At 30.5% G+C, this 22,433-nt stretch overlaps 1 protein-coding gene across 1 annotated transcript in view; it reads right to left on the bottom strand.

The window, feature by feature from the left end:
- The window catches only part of LOC107437473 (MAM and LDL-receptor class A domain-containing protein 1), a 75,081-nt gene that overhangs the window by 26,323 nt on the left and 26,325 nt on the right, over window positions 1–22,433 (bottom strand). Inside the window, exons 6-15 of the mRNA XM_016049487.4 lie at window positions 20,270–20,390; window positions 19,447–19,590; window positions 19,256–19,339; window positions 18,305–18,492; window positions 15,915–15,999; window positions 14,902–14,931; window positions 10,886–11,026; window positions 6,164–6,483; window positions 842–926; window positions 716–745 (exon numbers count right to left, since the gene is read on the bottom strand). Coding sequence (XP_015904973.1) covers window positions 716–745; window positions 842–926; window positions 6,164–6,483; window positions 10,886–11,026; window positions 14,902–14,931; window positions 15,915–15,999; window positions 18,305–18,492; window positions 19,256–19,339; window positions 19,447–19,590; window positions 20,270–20,390 — 1,228 coding nt within the window. The remainder of the gene's footprint in view (window positions 1–715; window positions 746–841; window positions 927–6,163; window positions 6,484–10,885; window positions 11,027–14,901; window positions 14,932–15,914; window positions 16,000–18,304; window positions 18,493–19,255; window positions 19,340–19,446; window positions 19,591–20,269; window positions 20,391–22,433) is intronic.

Below are 22,433 nucleotides of genomic sequence, written 5' to 3'. Positions count from 1 at the left end.
AATCAAGTTCTTTCATTGTAAAATCGTCACTAAAAATGGGGTTGCCTCTTTCAGAGCTGCGGCATCCGTGCACAATTTTCTTTGCACAAATTTCTTTATCTTTATCCATTGGTGTAAAATTTAGTTTACTTATCTTCTGATAGTGAGAACCCAGATAATTGGCTGCAGCTTTGTTGTCCGATATGGCCAGTCCATTTTCGCCTAAAATGACATTGCAGTCCTCCTGTTGTGGCTGCGTAGTGCTTAAGGATTTTATAAGTTTCCAAAGTTTGGTATTTGGGGTGTGAGCGTCTAAAGTTTTGCATAGTTCTTCATGTATAAAGTAATTTACAGTAATACAATTTGACCCATTTTGAAATTAACAATTTTGTTACATACATGGTCATAATAAATACACAGATGAATTTAGAGCCCTCTGTAAAATTCTCTCTCATATGCAAAAATATAAAACCACACAAACAAAATATAAATGTTAAAAAAATTGTTTTAAATTGTTTTACGTTATGCAGGAAAATATTTAAAATTAAAATATGTTTAATTAGTTTTTAACTCAATGATTGTCTTTAATCGAATACTGGCATTAATTTTATTTCAAATTAAAGCAGCCAAAATTTATTTAAGTACTTAACCAGGGTTTACATAAAATTGTAAAAAAAGAGAAAAAGAAAAATATCAAGCAATTTTTCAAAAAATGTTTTAAAAAAATTATGCTTACCTATCACAGCAGTTGCTTTCAAAGGATGCGCTGAAATGGAAGAAAATAACCATATGTCAAGTTTTAGTTAAACTTCTCAAATGAAGAAATTTTTATAAAGAATTTTTTAACAAAATGAGGCTTTACATGAGCAATCTCCATCAAAAAAGCTGATATCATCGATGGCAATCACACCAACTCTTCCGTCACCCCATATTCCTTCAATAATTATCTAAATTTGATGAAAACAGGAAAATAAGTCATTTTACTAATTACTAATTCGAATATTTTTAATACTTTGTTGCATATCTAAGGGTCTTTATATTGTAGTATATATTTTCATCGAATATATAATCAATTTATCGATTGATGGGTTTAAAATACAAGTGAACTTATACACAGAATTAAATTAACCTGCTATACTTAAAAAAGAAAAGTACAAATTATAGTATAAGTACTATCTATCTCGTTTTGAAATACATTGTGGATTAAAAATTCAGAAAAAATGCTTGGAATGAAAAGCAAGCAAACTAAGAATGATTTAAACTATACCATTAATAAATAATTTAACAAATGTGTATTTTTCAGACTGCCTCTACAACTAATTTAAAGATTTTAGATAGAGTCCAACTCAGTGCAGTAAGAATTGTCACAGAGTTGAGGAACAGCTACCCAAGTGAAATGGTTCTTTAAGGGGTTGACATTTTACCTTTGACTACGAGATTTAAGATAAACTCTTTTCGATACTTTAATAAATTGATTAGCCTTGGTGATCTTAATAGTACTTTCTAACTATGTTTTATATTGGACAAGCAACCAGCGTTCAAAGAGAAACACACCACTTGAGTATGTGGTTTTATGAATTTTAAAATTGTTCCAATGGTGACTTTTAGTTGTTTGCCTCTTACGGTATCATTTGAGAATATCAGTTTCAATGAGGATTTGAAATCCCGTGCTAGCAAACAGGAGGATCATCCTGAACTTCTAAAACAGTTGGTCTTAGAGGTCATTAATAATATCCATTCTGAGGCCTTGGCTATCTACACGGATGGCAGCAAATTTGAAGACGGAAGAGCTGGGAGTGGTGTTTTCACCAGCAACACCGAAGAGGAAACTAAATTTAGTATCCGTAACCCTGACTTTTGCTCAGTTTTTAGGTCAGAAATTATTGCTATTGGGAGGGCTCTTGAGTTTGCCCTTATTACTGATTATAGTTGTATTTAGATTTTGACTGACAATAAAAGTGCCATCCAATACCAAATAAATTGACTGAAAATATATGATAAACCTGATCAGGATTTTCTTGTACCTCTCTCTGAGCTGGGCCGGAGGAAATCAGTATACCTTCAGTGGCACGTTGGGGTGTAAGGTAATGAGATTGCAGATACTCTTGCCAGAAATGGGTGTAATTTTCCGATTGCCAACTTTGTTCAGCTAATTCTTTCGGAAATCCACTTGCTCCACAAAAGTAATTTACTTTCAAGTTGGCGCCTTCCACCAGTTTATAACTGGTACGCTGCAATTAGTCCGGGCGTGTCTCTGTTATGCAGCTGCCTCTACAACTCTCAGAAGTGGTCACTTGAAATGCATAAAATTTCAGAATGCGAAAACGATTTTTTCTCCTGTTCCTTTCCCGCTAGTCCTGCTCACCTTCTTAATTTTTTAGGAGCCTCCTAGAGGCAGCTGATGGTTTAGTAGGAGATTTTCGATGTTCCCAGGCGACGGGGTCTCTTGGACCTTGTGTGGGCTTTCCTACACCAGGGGGATGCGTAACAACAACACAAATGTGTTTTTTGGCTGAATCATTCATTATCTCTAATGTAATTTATTTTATTTGGTGACGAAAATTGAATTTTATTAAATTTTGCCAGCCCATTTTCATATTTCAAGAGCTTTTCTATTCATTTAGAACTTCACTGAATTGACGAAGCACCAGACCTTTTTATCTGCCTTGGTTCGACACCAGGACATCAAAAAAGGATGTTGGATTGAAACTATTTTATGTTACAAATAAATTATGTATAGATAAATTACCTATAGATAAATTATATATAAATAATGTATAAATAAATTCTATGTAAAGTTAAAACGTCAATAAAGCAAGGTACCGATGGTCAAAACCTGAATAATCGAATCAGTTGCGAAATCGATTAAAATTTCTTTCACACATTACGAGTGATACTAATAAATAACAAATAACGTTAGAAAGTTATTTGTTATAAAATACTTTAGATGCAATAATAAGGACTAAGATTTAATGCGACTAAGATTTAATAAAGTTATATTGTTTTTATTAGTTTTGAAACTTTAAAGAGCTTATACGATTCTTAAATAATGAGCTTAAATGCAAAATTTAAATTAATTATAGTCATAGACCGAAGTCATCACTTTGTTCACTCTACAACTGAGCAAAGCGAATAAATACACAAAGTTGACAGTTTAAGATACTCTGAGATCCATTTATTTCCAAGAAGGATGATGCTCTGTCTCATACAAGTAATGTGACAAAAAGTGATTTTCCAACAACATGAAATCTCCGAAATGCTATTAAAATAGCATTTTTCAGCATGAACGCCACCAAGCCAAGCTCGCCTACCATTGGCCTTTTGAGAATTAAGTCAGGAAGGTCGGCCTTTCGTTTGACAAGAGAGCATCGCAAGGGTGAAAGTACGTCTTAACTCAGAACCCCACCGAAAGATAGCAATACCACTCATTCGTAAGGCCATTTTCTCAATTTAGACACATATCTGAAGGGGAAGAAAATTTCTCCACATACCTGTACGGCTTAGTGACCAACCATTGGATTTTACGAGCACGTATATCGCATATAATTAGAGGAGTTGAGGATCAAACCCCGGCCCCACACGTCGGAGTCCGATTCTCTCTAACCACGGGCTGCACTCACGGAAATGCTCACGATTTCGGCACAGCTTGGCATTCTTGGCGAAAACTTTTAAGTCAAACCTGCTCTGTCGCCAAATTGTTTGCTTTTGCGTAGCATTTGTAAACAAGGGATAGAATTGTTTTCACTAATTTGTTGCAATTGTTTTCATTGTTTTGTGTTTTCATAAGATCATGTAACACAAATATTAAAACGCAAAATTCTCTTTGCAATACTTAGTGATAATTTTAATTAAATCTTTCAAATTTAGTTTTAATCTGAACTTCTAAACTGGAATTTAATTTTAAAATTTTATGTCTGTGAAGAGCATTGACCTGAGGTCGTATTCTGATGCATTGATTGTATTGATTTGTTTGGAGTTTTCTCAGAAGTGTTTTTTATTTTCAATTTCTTAGTAAAAATAAATAAATAAATAAATGCAATGGAAACTAGTGTTATACTTGCGAACAACTTTTTTTTCGAGTTTAAGTGTTGTTAATTATGATGAAAGTTGACATTGTTGACAATGTAATTTTCTCGATAAATCAACTATAGATATTTTCTAAGATGCAAGCAATCATGATGGATAAAACAAATCAGTTAGGCTAAAAATAGCATAAATGCTAAAGAACAAATAAAAGCAAAAGTTCTCTTAGAGCCCTAAAATATAAAATATATTTTACTTTTATGTATACTAAAGTGCAGGTTGGTATAATCAAACTGAAAAAATAGAGAAACTCTTATGTCAAGGCACTATAACTAATTTTATAATACATGCTTATTTAAGTTTTTAAAACTATATACAAAAGCATCTGAAATATATTTCATATTAACAAAATAGTTCACTGTTGCCTTCTAAGGATAAATTATTTTAAATGTATAATTTGCTTTAGTAGATCCATTTCCTAAAATTTTCCCCAATTAATCATTATTTGTCCAAAAATATAAATTTTTTCTATGAGGATTTTCTTATTATTTATTTTGAATCTACCATTCGTTTTCTTTTTCTTATATTATTATATAATATCTTATTTAGTAATGTTATAAGAAATGGCACTCTTTTCTTAGTCGTATAATTATAAAATAAAACTTGGTTCTTGTACTTTATCACTTTTGAAATAGCATTTGAATAAAATAATGTTAAAGTAAATTTGATCGGATTAAAATTAAATAAAACTTTTTTTTCTGAATTTTTATAACTTTTGAAACGGCAAAATATTGAAGTAGTTTCATTAAAATCTTCATCTTATTGAAAATGAATAAAATAATAAGGTTAAAGTAAAGTGCTGCATATGATAATGAAATATATATAAATAATTTTTTAAAACTTTTATAACTTTTGAAACTACAAACAAATGAAAAAAAATGGTAAGATTAAAGTAAAGCACTTTAAATGTATTAATTGCTTTCTCAGGTCTATTTTTTCAGACCTATCTTAATTTATTATTTGCGTAAAAGTATCGATTCCTTTGTGAATAATTTCTTATATATATTTCCACATTGAAAATTATCACCTTTTTCTGATTAAATGTTTAATTTGATGAAAAACGATTTAAGAAAATCTCCAGATCTGAAAAAGCAAACAAGTGAGGCAATTTTTTTTTTAAATGCATGAAGTGCTTCCTTAACTCATCTCTCAAATCTATTATAGTTCATTATTAGCGTAACAATATGTATTTCATTGCGAAGAATTTTTATTATGCATGTGGAATAAAAGAATTAATTTTATTTCCTAATTTCGCATCGGAAATGCTGAATTTAGCGATAAAAGCAATAAGCAATTTTTGCAATGTATTGCAATAAAAAAAATACCTTATATAAAATTTCCTTATATATGTAACATAGTAAAGAATGGTAAACTGTCTTAGGAAATAGATTAAAAAAAAAAGTAGTTTTTACACTTTTTCAAGAACAATAATAATAAAAAAAAGAAGTTGAAAAATAAAATTTTTACGAGAATCTATTTATAAGTAAATTCTGAGACATAAACATTAAATTAAGTATGAATTTTTCATTCGAAACGAAAACTGCTTATAAAAAATATAAGAGCGGTGTGAAGATAGAAGTGAATAAGAAAGACATTTATAAATAGAATAGAACTATCATTTTCCTACTCAATCAACGAAATAGGGTTGCACGCTGTAGCAAGATGTGACGCATAGATCGGTCGAGTTACCATATTCTCAATTTTGCGGCTTTTTCTTGACCTCGCCAGTGGTGCCGAAATAGTGAGCATTTCCGTAAGTGCCCACAGGCTACCACGGCCCCACTCTAATTTGATTAATCTTAAAGCTAATGATGGTTACACTAAATGATTATTTTAATGGATATTAAAAAACATTTAAAAAATAATTTATATACATGTTTTTTTATTTCTTCTGAATACCTTTTAGTTTTAAAAAAAAACGGTTCAATTTGTTCACATTTTGAAACAGAATCAGTAACGCAATATATTTGTTGATACAACTGTTTTTTTTTTAAATGCTTTTCTGTTTTACAGATTATTTAATTGTACAAAAAAATGTATGCCAAACATTTAGATTGATAAAATTATAAAGCATGTACGAGGGAAGAACTATTTTACGTACTTGATATGGACTACTGGGTGCAGCTCTTTCAGAACCCATGACAACTGGTGTTCTTGATGTTTGCCATCTTTGACCTTGATGATTGTGCAATCTCCAAAGAGTGGTTACTTTACCACCCGCTTCACCTGCTGCTGATCTAACATGAATTCTTAAACTTCCTAAACTTGGCCCTGCTGGATCAATTGATCTTTCATACATGAAATAATAGAATGATAAACATCGAGTTCGTCCAGTTGCAGAAAAAAGAGGGCTAATTAACCAAGCCCTTGTTCCCCCTCTTTGAGGTGCATGTGGATTACTTAGAAGATTCATGTAATAGCCTAAAAATATTTTCTTAAATATCAATATTAAAGACATTTAAATTATTATTTGGTGTTAATTGTGTCATTACATTTCAAAATATTATACAGATTCATAAGCGAAGTTGATAATTGAGTACAAGTTATTTAAATATCACGAAAGATTATTATATTTTTTTCTAAATTTACAAATCATCATTATGAAGTTAATTAAGCACTACTTAGAAATACTTAGTGCTAATACTATTATTTGGTGTTAATTGTGTCATTACATTTCAAAATATTATACAGATTCTTAAGCGAGGTTAATAATTGAGTACAAGTTACCTAGATAGAGAATATCACGAAAGATAAGTATATTTTCTAAATTTTTAAATCTTCATTATGAAGTTGAATAAGCACTACTTAGAAATACTTGTTTAAAAGTTCTTAGTAAAAATTTAACAATGGTTTACTTATTCTTCAAATTACAAATGAAATATAATTTCTTTGTGCTTTATGAAAGCTCTTAGATCTTACTTGATGCTTGCTACTTCACACTTATACATCTTAAATTACAATGATTGAATGTAGATAGAGATTTTGAGAAAACATAGCGATGACTTTAATGCATTACAATTAAAAAAATGATAATATTATTACAAGATAAACATCTAGAAGTAACAGGGAATGGAAATAGTACCTGAAAGTGTACTAAGAGTATTTCCTTATATTGTGAAGGGGTAACTGGAACCAATTATCGTTGGGTTGTTCTTAATTAAATGATTGTAACCTTTTAAAAGTTTCGTAACAGAAAATTCCTTCCACGAAAAGCAATCTGATAAACATATCTATTATAGTCCATTCCACCTTAAGTTGGCACTGGAGAGAAAGATAGGTAGACCGGATTACATGGAAACTGGGTTACTCAGTACGGGGATGAGGTAGCAACAAAGGGAGAGAAAGTGGCCAGTATTGGCGTTTAAGAAAGCAAAACGCCGATTTTTTTTTTAAAACCAAGAATCGTACTAAAATTTTGTACAGAATACGGAAAAGAGTACGATTTTTTAGAGCATTTCTCATAATCATTATTTTAAGATACTAGTTGTAAGCTGATTTCTTAATTAGTATTTAAAAAGCAGATTTTCTTATTATGATTTTTTAACTAAACGAAACTAATTTTAAACAGAAAAAAATATATATATTTAAAAATATTCTTTTTTGCTGAAATGTAAGTAAAAAAAAAAAAAGAAAGAAATACATAGATGCGCAAAAATACTTTGTTTTAAATATTTATTTTTATATTCTTATTCTTATTTTGTGTAGATTCATGTACATTAATTTATCCCACATTGGTGATTTGTTGGGGAAGGAAAAGTTAGCATAGGCTGGAAATTATTGATCATGTAAAAGATCATACTTATGTATTATAATACTTACTGTTTTTTTTTTTCTTATTATAATTTCTTAATTAAACGAAACTAATTTAAAAAAAAAAAATATTTAAAAAGATTCTTTTTTGCTGAAATCTAAGTAAAAAAAAAAACGAAATGCATAGATGCGCATAAATACTTTGTTTTAAATACTTTGTGTTATTTTATTTTTAAATGCTTATTTTTTGTAGATTAATTTAATGTACATTAATTTATCCCTCATTGGTGTGTTTTGTTGGGGAAGAAAAGGTCAACATAGGCAGGAAATCATTGATCATGAAAAATATCATACCTATGTTTTTTTAATATCTACTGTTCTTTTTTTTTTTATAAATAAAAAATTTCAGAAAAGTTTCTTTTTTTACTATAAATTTTTTTTTCTGAAATATATTTGCTTCTAAGAGACAAAAGAACTTACCTGAAAAAAATAATTAGTATTATCCATATGGGGGGTCGCGTACTGTTTGTTCGCCCCCCCCCCATGTTTTCAGCTGCCATATCCCACCCTCTTAGACTCAAAACAGGAACTCTTTGAATAACATGATAACCACCTATCCTGGTGGTTATCATGTTATTCATTTAATATTTTAACAGTTGACAGTTCCTTCTGCAAACTCTTTGTGGGGTAGCCCTGAATTGAATTCAATCCACAATTTCTCATTAGGCGAAATTCTACTTGGATGGGTAGGCGCATTTCTTCGAAAGAAAATACATATTTTGAAATATCAGAACTTTCCTTTACTTTTCAGGACTTTGCAGGTGAAAGGAGGCTTAAGAGAAAAATCCGTATAATTTGTTATTTAAGTTCAGTAGAATTAGTTAGTCTCAAAATATTTTGTCAGATACTGAAATATCTTAATATTTTCTACATAAGAGAAAGGATTTCTCAGCTTTTTGGGCTTTGTATTTCAAAAATAATTATTAAAATATTGATTGGTTTAAATTAACCTTTCGATGTTTAAAAAAAATTAATGATTCAAATTTTGCGTCTTTTTTGAAATTATTTCAATTCCTATACATTTTATTAGTTATAATTAACGAATTAACACTTCTATTATGGAAATTGTATTTCAGATAATATTTAAAAGTCCCTTTAATTGAAAAAACTAAAAATCTTAAATTTTTACATTATTTAAGTTCCTATAAAAAGCGAATTGTACTTCAGAACTAAACATGGCGCAAAAGACGCAAAATTTGAATCTTTACAGAGATCGAATAAAGCGAAAAAAAAAATTTTCTTTTGTCGTAAAAAAATAATAATAAAATCACATGTTGAATTAACTACACAGCAAATATGCTCAACTGTCATCAGTTTAATAATATTCACCTGTCTATTGGGGTGTTTTTTTTTTTTTTTTCAATTTATTCTGAGGGGGAAAAATTTTTCATTAAATATTGTACAGATAAGGTTAATATTTAGAAAATTAAATAATCAAATACAAAAAAAAAACGAAATAAGAACTGCACAAGAGATAGGACACTTAAGCAAAGCCAAGGCGAATGGAAAAACTGACTGACCAGTGTAGAAACATAGCCAATGAGCCAATTCCTTGTCCTTGAAAACTAATTCAGCGCCAAACTAAAACACCTTCTTCTTTGCACATTTGCTTTACTGAGAAGGTATTTATAAGCTAAATACATTTGAACATGAAAAACTTCTAATGAATGTTTCATGATATACTTTTCTTACTATGCAACATTTATTTATATTTGTGCGCACATTTAAACTGCAATTAATTCCAAAATAGCGAAGAACTACTTTTCAAAGGCGGAGTATTACATTTCCTACCTTTCTCTCCAGTGCCAACTTAAGGTGGAATGGACTATAAATAAATAACAGCATAATATTGCAAACGTTGAAGCACTTTTGGCATTTTCAGAAATGTAATTTTATTTAATAACCGTCGTTGAATAGCTAACCCAATTTTTTGAGTTTACGACTACTAGCGCTCAACTCCGTTGCCTTGTAATTTTGAATCCAATCCAGAAGGCAAGGGAACTCCTGGATCAAGTATTGAGAGAATTTTGCCTTCGTGGAGGACTTTTTTGATGGAACTAACCCGCTTTTGCGTTACATGGAGATGAAAATCACAAAATACTCCCACTGTTAGCCTGACGGCAAGAGGATTCTAATCCATAATCCGTCTACCAATGACGATATTTTATGTCAACACTGTGGTCGGTGCAAGTTATGTGCGGAATTCGGATCGACCAGATATCGCTGAGATTCGAACCCGGTTTACCTCATTAGAAGGTGAACGCTCTATCCCTTGAGCAACCCAGGTTTTTGTTTTTATTATTAATATTATTAGTCAACTCAGTTTTTTAACCATGCAAAATACATTAAAATAACGTATTGTTTTTAAAATCTTTGTAATTAGTATGTCGCCTACATTACCACATCATATCATTCGTATAATTGCTTTGTATGTTGACTTGTTTATAAATATTTATAAACGTGGAAGACTTTTTTGATGGAACTAACCGCATTTGCGTGACATAGAGAGGAAAACTACGAAAACTTTCCACGGTTAGCCTGATTGCAAGCGGACTCTAACTCATGATCCATCTACCACTGAGGATATATTAAGTCGGCACTGAGGTCGTTGAGAGCCAGATACAGAATTCGTATCTACCAGCTATTGCTGAGATTTGAACCCAGTTCACCTCATTGGAAGGCGAATGCTCTATCCCCTGAGCCACCGCGGCTCCAGAAACGTAATTAGAAGTTTTCAGTTGCAAAAGAGCTGGCATTTGTGATATATAGGAGTGTATGAAAACGTTTCTATATCATTTTGAAACGTTTTCGCCAAGCTATATATATATTTAAGTTTTTACTATCATTAGCCCTGCGGTAGTACTAATTCGTTTGAAAGGGGAAAAAAACAGATTTTTTTTAAACATCAGATAAAATGTAATTAACCTTATTTGAAAATATTACATTAGCTCACAAGGAATATAGTAAAGTAACTTAAAAGAAATTTATCAATCGGCGCCGACTACCGTCTTACCTTCTTTTGTACCTTTCGTATGATCTGTAGATGGCCCTGATACACTATAGCTGTACTGCCGAGCCCAGTCGAAGTCATCGAGAGCATCAATTGGTAAAGCATTTGTCCAACCACACGCATCTTCTTCAAACGTACAATCGCCTAAGAGAAATTCAAACCACTAACAGTCAGCAACTATTTAAACTGATTAAAAAATTTCTTCAAAAGAAATTTCAAGTCAAAAGTACTTCTAAAGAAATCATTTTTTGCTAAAAATAAACCAAATTCTTTAAAAATAGATAATTGCAATATTTTTCATAAATTTAGATAATATTTTTTTTATACTTATTAAACAATATTTGTCCATTAACCTTTACAATAATTTTTGATAAATATTTACAATATTTTTACCTAAATATTTCATTTTCATATTGATGGCAATAATTAGAAAATTTTAAGCAATTCAATAGTTGATAGAGACCCCACTAGACAGAATATTAGTAACAAAACTGCAAAAAAAATTATTTCGTTAAGATGAATAGGCTTTGTCAAGACATACTTAAATAACTTTTAAACTATGAAACAAGTATCTGTCCATTCTAAAACGACTACTCACAAGCATATGGAAATGCCTTTATCGGCATCTAGATTCTAAATTTTTCATTCTTCTTCTATTGGCATGATAGCCCTTTGTGAGTCAGAGCCTTCCCTAGAATCGCCCTCCATTCTGCTCTTTTGTTTGCGATTGTTCTCCAGTCAGTTGTTCTTAGGATTTTAAAATCCTCTTCCACACAGTCAAGTCATCTGATCTTAGGCCTACCACTAACTCTAGTTCCCATTGGTTTGTAATTGAAGATCCTAAATGTCAAGAAAGAAGGGTCTATTTGACAGAGCCGTGAGCTTTAAGCGACTTATTTTGATGCATTTGTGGATAACAGCTTCATTGAATGGCCTATATAGTTCAAAATTATGTGGATATTGTGCCTAGAGTGTTAACACCAGAATCACGAATCCCCCATTCCAGCGCCAAGTTGAAAAGAAGACAGGTAAGAACGTGGCCCTGTCTCACACCATTTACAATTTCAGAAAATTCTGTAAGATTGCCAAATAACTTTATACAGGAGAAAGTCTGAGTTAAAGTCGACTTAATAATCCGTACAAGTTTATCTGAAATGCCTAGCTCATAAAGAGCTCTGAGTTGTAAATCACGAATAACACTATCGTAGGCTGATTTAAAGTCAATAAAAAGATACGGTAATTCGATATTATACTCTCTGGATTTTTAGAGAATCTGACGCAAGTTGAATATCTGCTCACGTGTCGATTTACCCTTTCTAAACCCACATTGATACTCTCTTACTATGTCTTCAACCAGAGGGCTTAGTCTATTGAAGATGATAATAGAGAAGATTTTATAGATTTGTCATTAGAGTTCTTATTTTATGAACAGTACAAGATACGAGGACAATGTTTACAATAAAGATATAGAGTAATATCCATTTCATATAAAAAAATAACTAGTGGTCAGGTATATTGAGGATAAAATGTGCAAAACATGCAAATTTTTAGCGTTTTTTCAAAAGCCGCAATGTGAGAAAAAATTAAGAAAAATAAAGCGTTTTAAACAAGCGTTTCATACATTTGAAATAATAGTTAAGAGAGTTTTTTTTTAATTTTAAACTGATGATGTAATGGATCTTTTCTAGTAACTCGAACCACTTACGCAAGCGTGCATTTATGTATTAATGACGCACATTTTCAGAACATATATGGAGAAAAAAATTCTGATTAAATTACCGTATTGAATGGTAATGACATTTCTAGCAATAATAAAAAAAAAACACAATTCTGGAAATTGAAACCAAAATATACGAGATTTAGGTGTCTTATAGGTCTAGACAAAAAGTTTCTCCCCCACCTGAATGATTGATGGAGTAGGCGGAGGTTATATGTTGAAAAAGCACACCTTCTCACGGAGATTATTACTCGCCAAATCTTTATGACGCCAAAGACGACAAAGGGTCTCAAATGGAAATCCGATCTACATTGCATTTGAGCGACATAGTTGATTAATTCTTCCTTTAGTGGGAGAGTGAAAATTGCAGAATTTTTAGGAGGCGCAAGGGATTTTTAAGGAGAAAAGCTTTCCTATTTCGGGATTTAAACCATTCATTTTGTAAATTTTCCGTTCAGATGGTAATGGTTCACCGGAAATTCTGGTTTTCAAAATCATAGTTCTCCTTTAAACACATTTCGCTAGAAATACAAAACTGAAAAGTAAATTAAATCGAATAGATAATTTTTAAGCTATGCTCTTAGGTATCGTGATTAAATTACCACATTCATCACATATTATAAAACAATATTTTATTGTTAATTTTACCAAAAACCTTACCAAAGCACTATGGTAAAAATTACTGAGCTTTTTGGTTTCCCACAGAGCCAGAAACACGGTAAATTTTAACATATTCTGGAAGCTTTGACTATACTTTTCTTCTTAGAACAGATATTAAGCATTTATTGCATTATTACAACTTTATCAGTTAAAAATTTACACTGGTGTGCAAAACTTAAGCAACAAGTGCGTTTTCTGTCATAACTATACAAGAAATCATCCAATTGACATGAAATTTGAATATGATGTACATTATTTTGTACTTAAACGATGGTAAAAGAATAATAGCGCAGAAATGAATATAAAGCTTAAAGTAGGGTATTGAACAAAAAAAGGCTTTATTTGACATATAGTGGCGTTACACATGATTGCCTGAAGAAGCGTAAGTACAACTGGCAGATGTTCCCCAGTATGGGATATGATCTCCCCTTACTGTAATTGTTGCTTGGCATCGCCTCTCCATGCTAAGCACCAGATTATCCAGTAGTTCTTGGGGTAAACGTCTCCATTCCTGCTTTAACGCATCTTTCAGCTGATGAGTGTTACCAGGAGGATACTGTCGTGTCGCAAGACGTCTCCCTAATGCATCCCACACATGCTCTATGGGATTTAGATCTGGAGAGTAAGCTGGCCAATCCATTCGTGTGATATCTTCACTTTCCAGTAGCTCTTGAACATTAGCAGTACGGTGTGGCCGGGCATTGTCATCCATAAAAATAAAGTCTGGTCCAATGGCCCCTCGGAACAGACGCACATGGGGTAGGATTACCTCATTGCAGTAGCGGTCTGTAGTTACAGAACCTCGGTCGAAGATCTGAAGCTCAGTCCGCCCGTTCAACATAATGCCACCCCAGACGACAACTCCAGGACCACCGTAACAATCTCTTTCCGCGATGTTATTGGGATGAAATCGAGTTCCAACCTCTCTCCAGATCAACTGACGTTGAGAATCGCTTGTAGCACTAAAACGACTCTCATCGGTGAAGAGAACGCGACTCCAGTGATGAGGTGTCCAGGTTTCGTGTTCTCTGCACCACTCTAAACGGTACCTCCCATGGCTAACTTTTAAAGGTATGCAGCGTTCAGGACGTCTAGAAAATAAGCCACCTTTGTGGAGGCGTCTGGCCACTGTAAATCTTGATACTTCTCGTCCTGTGGCTGTGCATAGTTGCTGAGATATGGCTCTCGCTGACTGAAAACGGTTTCTTTTCGCATGGAGGACAATGTAACGGTCATCTCTTGGTGTTGTTTTCCTTGGACGGCCACCACCAACCTTCCGAACAGCTGTACCAATAGCGGATGTCTTTAACTACCGTGCTCTTCATCCTTTTATCACAGCTTTGACCTGCGCGCGTCGACCCACAAGATTTACGTACACTTACATCACCTACGACGTTTTATTTCTAAAATTTGCATACAAATAATCTTTCTACTGAATTACGTGCATATTATACTGCAATTTCATGGCTATCTTATACTTTGTTGGGGAGCTGTGGCCGAAAAACCACTTGCTGCTTAAGTTTTGCACACCAGTATATTTGAGTGAGTCATAAATTTCATAACAGTTCAAAATAATTTCAAAAGTTATTCATAAATGATCTAATTTGCAAAAAAAAAAAAGAATGAGAATTTGTATATTTACCAGAATTTTTAGCAGCCGTTTGAGGTGTGACTGAAAAAAAAAGTTCAAAAAATTACAAAAAGTAAAAAAGGCTAAATAAAACTTCACAATGTTTGAACATTGAAAATTTTATGACGTTAATTTTTAATTTTTAGAAAAAAGATGATTCCATATAAAGAATATTTTCTTAAAAAAAGGTGTGTTCTAATATTCACAAATAAGGGCAAAATATTTAGAAGTAAATATTTAGACGCATATTTATTATTTGCTAAGGTAAGGCAGAGATGTAAAATCAATGTGTATTTTGATGAATTTCGATATTATAATTTTCTTTTGAACTTCGTTGCACTGAATATTACTGAAAATTTTAAAAAGAAAAGATACACACACATACAGACATTCATTCATACAGACACACATTCCCTTTAGATCAAAGGGAAAAATCATTTTTTAAACAGTAATTCCCATTTTAATTATTGAATTTTAAATTAATTCCAAATGGTCTGCGTAACTAACGAGATGAATTAATAGTTAATGCTTAGTTTACGCATAATCTTTATAAAAATTATCACGAAATAGTATGGTAAAAGGGGTACTAAAAGTCTGTAAGGGACAATTGGGTTAATATGAGACTATCTTCTAAAATTTCTAAACCTATACATAAAAACACAAGAAAGAATTATAAAATAAAATTAAATAGAAATTTTTTTAATGGAAAAACGTAAAGGTTCTCTTCAGGACGCACTCCTTTACAATTGTAAAAATACGACATTTGAAAATAAAGAATAATTATCCTAAGATAAAAATTACTCTTTATAATGCGCTTATATCACTCCGACCTCTGTACTTACTCTGATTATATGTTATTAAACTCCGACCTCTGAACTTGATAACATATAATGAGTTTTTTGGAAGCAACTTTTCTAACAAGAATTTTCTTGAGTTCATAAATAAATAAGTATGAAATCATAAATAAATAAGTATGAAATAATTGAAGTTCTATTGTGGAAAAAAATCCTCAAGAAAATGCTTACTTGTGCAAGTTCCTGGTATAAATGATACACTATCGATCGCAATGTTCCCAAGAGAATTAGTCCCCACAACTCCTTCAAAAACAAGCTGAAAATGAGCAATAACATTAATTTATACAATTAAAAAAAGCTAATAATCCAGAAAATCCTTTCAGTGGTATAGCTTTAAAGTTGAGTCTCTAAAACCTTTAATTTGCATTGTTAATCAGTAATTAAATTTGTATTGATAATAAATTGTATTTAAATAAATAAATAAAAAACGAATTTTATTAAAAAAAATAAAGATTTAAGTCTTATTATTTTTTAATAAAGGAAAGGGTAATACTTCGAGCTAAGCACAAAGCATTACCTACGCAAAAAACAACACAAATAAAAAAACTTAAATTTACGCATTATAGTTTCAGTAAAGAACCTTCTTCAGTGTCTAAACGCCAAATAAATGAACGATTTTCTAACATTTATTTACTCATAAAAATAAAATTTCGTGATTAATGCAGTTTCTTTTTTTTCTTTTTTTCTTTTTTTTTTTTTTAAATATTGACACGAAACACGTTGACATGGCCGAACGGCTTAAGGCACTTACTTAGCAAGTCGGAGGTCTTGAGTTCGACCTTTCAAGTTCTCCCGATTTCGACCGAAACTTCAGATGCATTTAAATATGAATATAAGTAATTTTAGTTATTATTTACGGAGTGTTCTAAAAGTTTCTAGAACATTCTCTTACTCCATTTCCGTTTCCTTATTACACTGTATATAAGTTCATGCTTTTCAAGTGGAAACGGTAGTTACCATGTTTTTTGCATCCTAGATGTTGGTTAATAAATCTGCTTTACTTGCCAATGTAAATGTTATTCTTTTTACACGACAATTTACAGTAAAATCAGTAGAAATTCACAAATAAAATAATTAAATCTATACTTAATATTTAATTACAATCCTTAAAAATTCAAAAGAAATATGTATAAAATATAAAAAAGCAATGAACTTTGAAAATCAACAAAGATATTTTTCTGAATTTCATACTTATTATGCCATGCTTTTTTGTCATATAAAATTCAATAAATCCATAAAACAGTTTTTTGTAGTTAAAATCTTGAAACAATTTTGAATAGGGTTCTGAAACTAAGCCCATTGTGTAATTCCATCTTTAATTATATTATTATCATTTCGTAGTTATATCATTTTTACTCTGTTCTTTTAAGACTATATCTGCTTATTAAAACTGCTTGAATTTATCTTGTTTCTATAAGATTGAAAAGTCTACTAAGACTATTTTTTATTTTTAAAAATGAGTAAAAAAATCTCCAGACTCTTCCATTCATTTAATGTTTAGACACTGAGGAAGTTTCTTGTTTATAGAACTGAAACTATAGTATGTCAATTTATGTGTTTTCATTTGTGCTTTATTCACGTTGGTTTTTAGTTTAGTCTACTGATCCATTTTTGTTCTAATATGCCGTATTCAAACTACTAGCATGGTAATTTTCTCTCTCTTCTTTTTTAACCGAAGACATATGTAGTTTAGTGGAACTTGTTGAACTATGGTTTGAAAGCAATGGTGCAGGCTCTCACAGAAAAAAAATTTTTTTTACTAATTTACATATTCAGCGAGCTAGAAAAAAAATTAACTGAATAACTTTTAACTTAATGATCGGAATATCAGATTCAATCTTAATGAATTCAATTTAGAGTAGATATTATTTAAGTTCATTATTTATGTATTAAGTTACGATAGATATAAAAAAAATACTTTTCTGAATAACTATTATGGCCCTCGAAAAATGGGTAGCCAAGATAAAGAAAATATGGCACCCAATAAAATTAGTCAGAAGAGCTGTCTAACTTTAATTTTGCTTCTTTTCATTTTAATTTTTACTCATTTCTAAATCAGTGGAATAAAATGTGCAAATGAAAAACTTCGCATACAATTCTTAATATTTTTTTAAATTTGAAATGCACGCAAAATTGTTACATGCAAAATTTACACTCATAATTACATGCAAAAACATTTTCATTACTTATTTATTATTTAAATTTCTAATGATTTAAAAAACTTTGAACTACACTGTATATTTTTTACACCATTAAATACACAAACGTTTAACCAATTTCTTTCAAATATGGGATAATGTCATGTAAAATTACAGTGTTACAGGATTTAAATTTTTTTTACTAAACATAATTATAACTAATGGTAAAATATTTATGACGTTAAAAGTTTAAAATTTAAAATGATGGATATTTTTTATGGGACAGTGGTGACCTTTCGAGTTAAAAGTTTTATATTTAAATTAATTTTAATTTTAGCTTAGATTTTAAAGTCTTACTGATGATTAAAAAAGATATGTTAAGAATTCGATCGAAACTCATTTAAACTACTCGTGATATCATACCTGATAGGAAGTGGCTGATGAAACAGAAACTTGTGCTCTGTACCATTTGTTTCCAGATTCTCCACTTATTTCCCAAAGTACTCTGTCAGGAGCTTCATCCCCTGGAACACGCTTCAGTACCCTCAAACTCCCAACTCCGTTCCCAAACATATGGGTAGCAAATTTCATGCAAACTGGATTATTGTCACCTAACCCATAAATTACAGATAATTATATAAGTATGGTTTGAAACCAATGGTTTAAACAGAAATGCAAAATCATAATTTGTAAATAGTATAAGCGTTTCAAGGTTGAGTAATCTCTCCACACTTTTCCCCTTTCCATTACCATGGTCGTGGCAAATCTTTTTCTTCCCCACAGCAGTACGTTTAAGTAAGGAGTTGAATTATACTTGAATTGGGAAAAAGCAAGATTTGCCGAAAATATAGTTACGGAGAAGGGAAAGTATAAAGAGTGGAGAAATCGTGCAACTTTGAAACGCTTATGTATAAAAAGTATAGTTCTCTAATGAATTTATTTTCTTAATGCATCAAGAAAACTGTAAATAAGTTTGAAAAAATTGGCAATTCAAGTATTATACTATTTGTAATATACATTAGGTATGAGGTGTTAAGGTTTATTGTTATTATGTTTGTTGGGTAAATACCATAAATGTATCTCATAACTAGTATTGTCTTTCAATAGTGTTTATTGCTAATAGGCAGCAAAATTTTTTTTAAAAATTCAATTGGAATTTCTCTACAGATTTTTGCGTACATGTGCAATTTAAAATCTTAAATGGAGCGGATGGCATGAAACCGCAGCCCCAAGCATTTTAAAATATTGAATTTCATCAGTGCAAATATGCTGAATATCTTGAATATTTTTTCATTATAGGACAATCAAATTTTTTTAAAGAAAAGTTTATATTTTATATAAATGTGTCATTTTAAAATAAAACCATAGTATTACCAGTAGCCAAGAAATTAGGACTTAATAGTCTCGCCCGATCTCCTGGTCGCCTCGGGAAAGAAGCGTCTATGTAAGAGTAGCCACCTAAAAAGATTTGCAACGAAGCACATCTTTTAATATGTTATTGAAGTTGGAAAAAAGAAGAGAGATGAAAGTTACTCTTGGTTTGATGAAAAATCTGTTTTTAATACCTGTCTGTTCATCTCTGTTATAGCTGCTAAAGTCTCTAGATGGACCCGTTAAAAAACTTTTACTTGATCTACCTAATTCCCAATCAAAATCATCTTCCACATCATTCGTCCAACCACAGAATCCACCTTCAAAGGTACAGTGACCTGTCAGTGGACAATTCTTAAATTTAGAATCACGCATTCATCATTAGTTAAGGTATACCATTAGTTAGTCAAGATTAGTTAAAGTATGGCTTATGTCAATAATGCTAAAACTGACATTTTTTTCGAAATATCTTTTCCAGGAAACTACTTGTGATATCGCTTCGAAATTTTTGGTGGATGTTTGAGATTATATCAGTTGTATGCTGTGATACTGTTTTAGCGTTAAAGAGATTACTTTTTGACATATGAAAGTGTTTTGGTCAAAAATGATGAAACTTTTAAAAAAATTAAAAGTTCTCAGCTCATAATTTGTAAAAAAATCTGCCAAAGATATGCATTAGCACTTATCACAGTGCAAACATGTATATGCAATATTCTGTGAAAAAAAACTGAAACATTATCTTATTTAGATGCTGATGAAAGGTACATTAAAAAAGATCAGCTTTAGCATTATTGGTATATGCCCTACCGACCCTTTTTAAAATCACATAAAAGAAATTTTTATGCTCTATGATCTCGTTTCAATTTGTTTGAATTATTGACATACTTCCATGACACCTGTTATTTACATGTTTTCGGCTCATAATTTTTATTATATTAATATTTGAATTTATTTTATACAATAAATATAAAATAAAGAAATACCTCGATTATTGCAAAATAAAGAAATAGGACTCACCAAAGCAATTGTCCAAGTCCGGGCTTCCCATTTTCTGAAACACCATATCATCTAATGCTATATACCCTCTAAAAGGTCTTGCAGGATCATTGGTTGCTTTAGTAACGGCTTCAAAAACTATCTTAAAAACAAATTTATGTCAGTAAAAGAAAGTTCGTGTATTTTTCTAGACATTAGAATAACTGTGGAGGAAAAACTAAAAGTGGAGGAAAAAACGTTTTTTTGTGAAAGAGAAATATAATAATTAAAATGAAAATTTTAAAAATTAATTAGAATTATGCAATGAATTTCTTGCACTGAGAAAAAAAAAGTAGGATCAAAACTACCAGAATATGGTAAAAAGTACCGTGTTTCTGTCTCTATGGGAACACCAAAAAACTCGGTAATTTTTACCGAAGTGCTTTGAAGATTTGATTATTGATCAAAACATCAACGATTAATTTTGGTAAAATTAACACTAAAGATGTTTTATAATATGTGAAAATAGAAACGTTAGAAAATGCCTCTGATTTTTTTAATTTTTAAAACTAAGGGTTTTTTTCAATTTCCCAAAATAATAACGCAGTTGCATCACGTGTATGATGAAGCTAAAATTACACAAATGTATTTTTTGATGTTAATAGGTTAATTCAGCTAATCGAAAGAAATAATATAATCATCACAATTTTTCCGAAACAGTAAACTAGGATAAATGCTTTGCTGTAGTTTTAGCAATATTATAAATAAAAGTAATATTACAATTATTTTTTAAGCTTGGTATTAGTTCGTCACGTGTGGTACATATAATTTGCTTCGTTGACGGAAATCTTAAATCATGAAATATTATTTTCTTATGTCTGGAAATTTTAAAAATAAATTTTAAGGATTTTTTCTCTGTTTCCTCATTCTTTAAACTCTTGTTCTTTATTGGTTTCTTTCTTCCTGCCTGTAATATATCTATTGTAAATAACTTAAAACATATTAAAAAGGTAATTATAATTTCACATCTTCTTCTAAAAAAATGAAAAATATCATTTTATAAAGGTATCATTAGTTATTAAAGCAGATATAACTAATGATATATAACTAATGATATATAATGATATATACATATAATAACAAAATAATTTCAAAAATATCATTAGTTAGTAATTTAAAAAAAAAGAGAAGCTTTTGAAGTTTTAGAAACGATATACTACCTTAAATATAGTGTATCAATGAGCAATGGGTATTTTTTTATTTCATTTTATTAACTTTTATCCCAAATTTGTTAAATTAAATTATACAAAAAAAAGTTACTTAATTTTCTGTGTTTTATGTTTTATTTATGTTTGTTTGTTTTATATTTTCTATTTTGTGATGTTATGCGTGCGTCTGTATAATTTTAATTAATTCATTCTCTGAGACAGATATTTTATGTAATTTAAACTATTTATTTTTCATTCAAAAAATTAGCATTTGCGTTAAATATGAAAATTATTGAATATTTGGATTTCTGACCCTCAAAACATAGGGGTAACCATAATCTGGGAAATGTGGTCCTAATAGATTGGACAGGAGAGCATTTCAAAGTTTGGATCCTTCAATGTTAATTGTACTTTTTGCGTATTTCGCATTATCTCAATACTCTACCTTAAATACAGTGTTTTTAAGAGTTATAAGTATTTATTTATTTTTTGATAAATTTTTAAGTCTCGAATTATCTCGAGAACTTTTTAAGCGAATTGAAAAAATTTTGGAAATTCCATCGAGAAAAAAAACTTTTAGTAAATGTTTATTATTTTTTATTATTTTGTTTAATAATAGTCAAAAAATTCTGAATTTGTAAAGGTATGACAATTTTTACGTCATTTTAATGAATGTAATTTCAAATGGCAAAATACTAAATTTGAGCGAAATTGGTCGAATAGTTCCTGAGGATTTTGAAAAAGTCGTATTTTCAAAAATGGATTTCTAAGGTACTATTCGGCCGATTTCGTTCAAATTTTGTAATTTGCCATGTACTTCCGGATTGTGGCTACCCCCTATATTTTGAGGGTCAGAAATCCGAATCCGTCGAAAAATAGGTATATTTATTAAGAGAAAGTACGTTTCTGTGTCTGATTTCGTAACTTAAAATATTGTCTTCACCAATTAATTAGCATATTTGAGGTCACCCCCTCGAACCATTAAGATTGAGTCCTAG

This window comes from Parasteatoda tepidariorum, chromosome 11 (assembly GCF_982258835.1).
Source record: "Parasteatoda tepidariorum strain Cologne lab strain chromosome 11, Ptep-v5.0, whole genome shotgun sequence".
NCBI classification, from domain to species: domain Eukaryota; kingdom Metazoa; phylum Arthropoda; class Arachnida; order Araneae; family Theridiidae; genus Parasteatoda; species Parasteatoda tepidariorum.
This window is presented reverse-complemented; position numbering and strand designations above follow the sequence as displayed.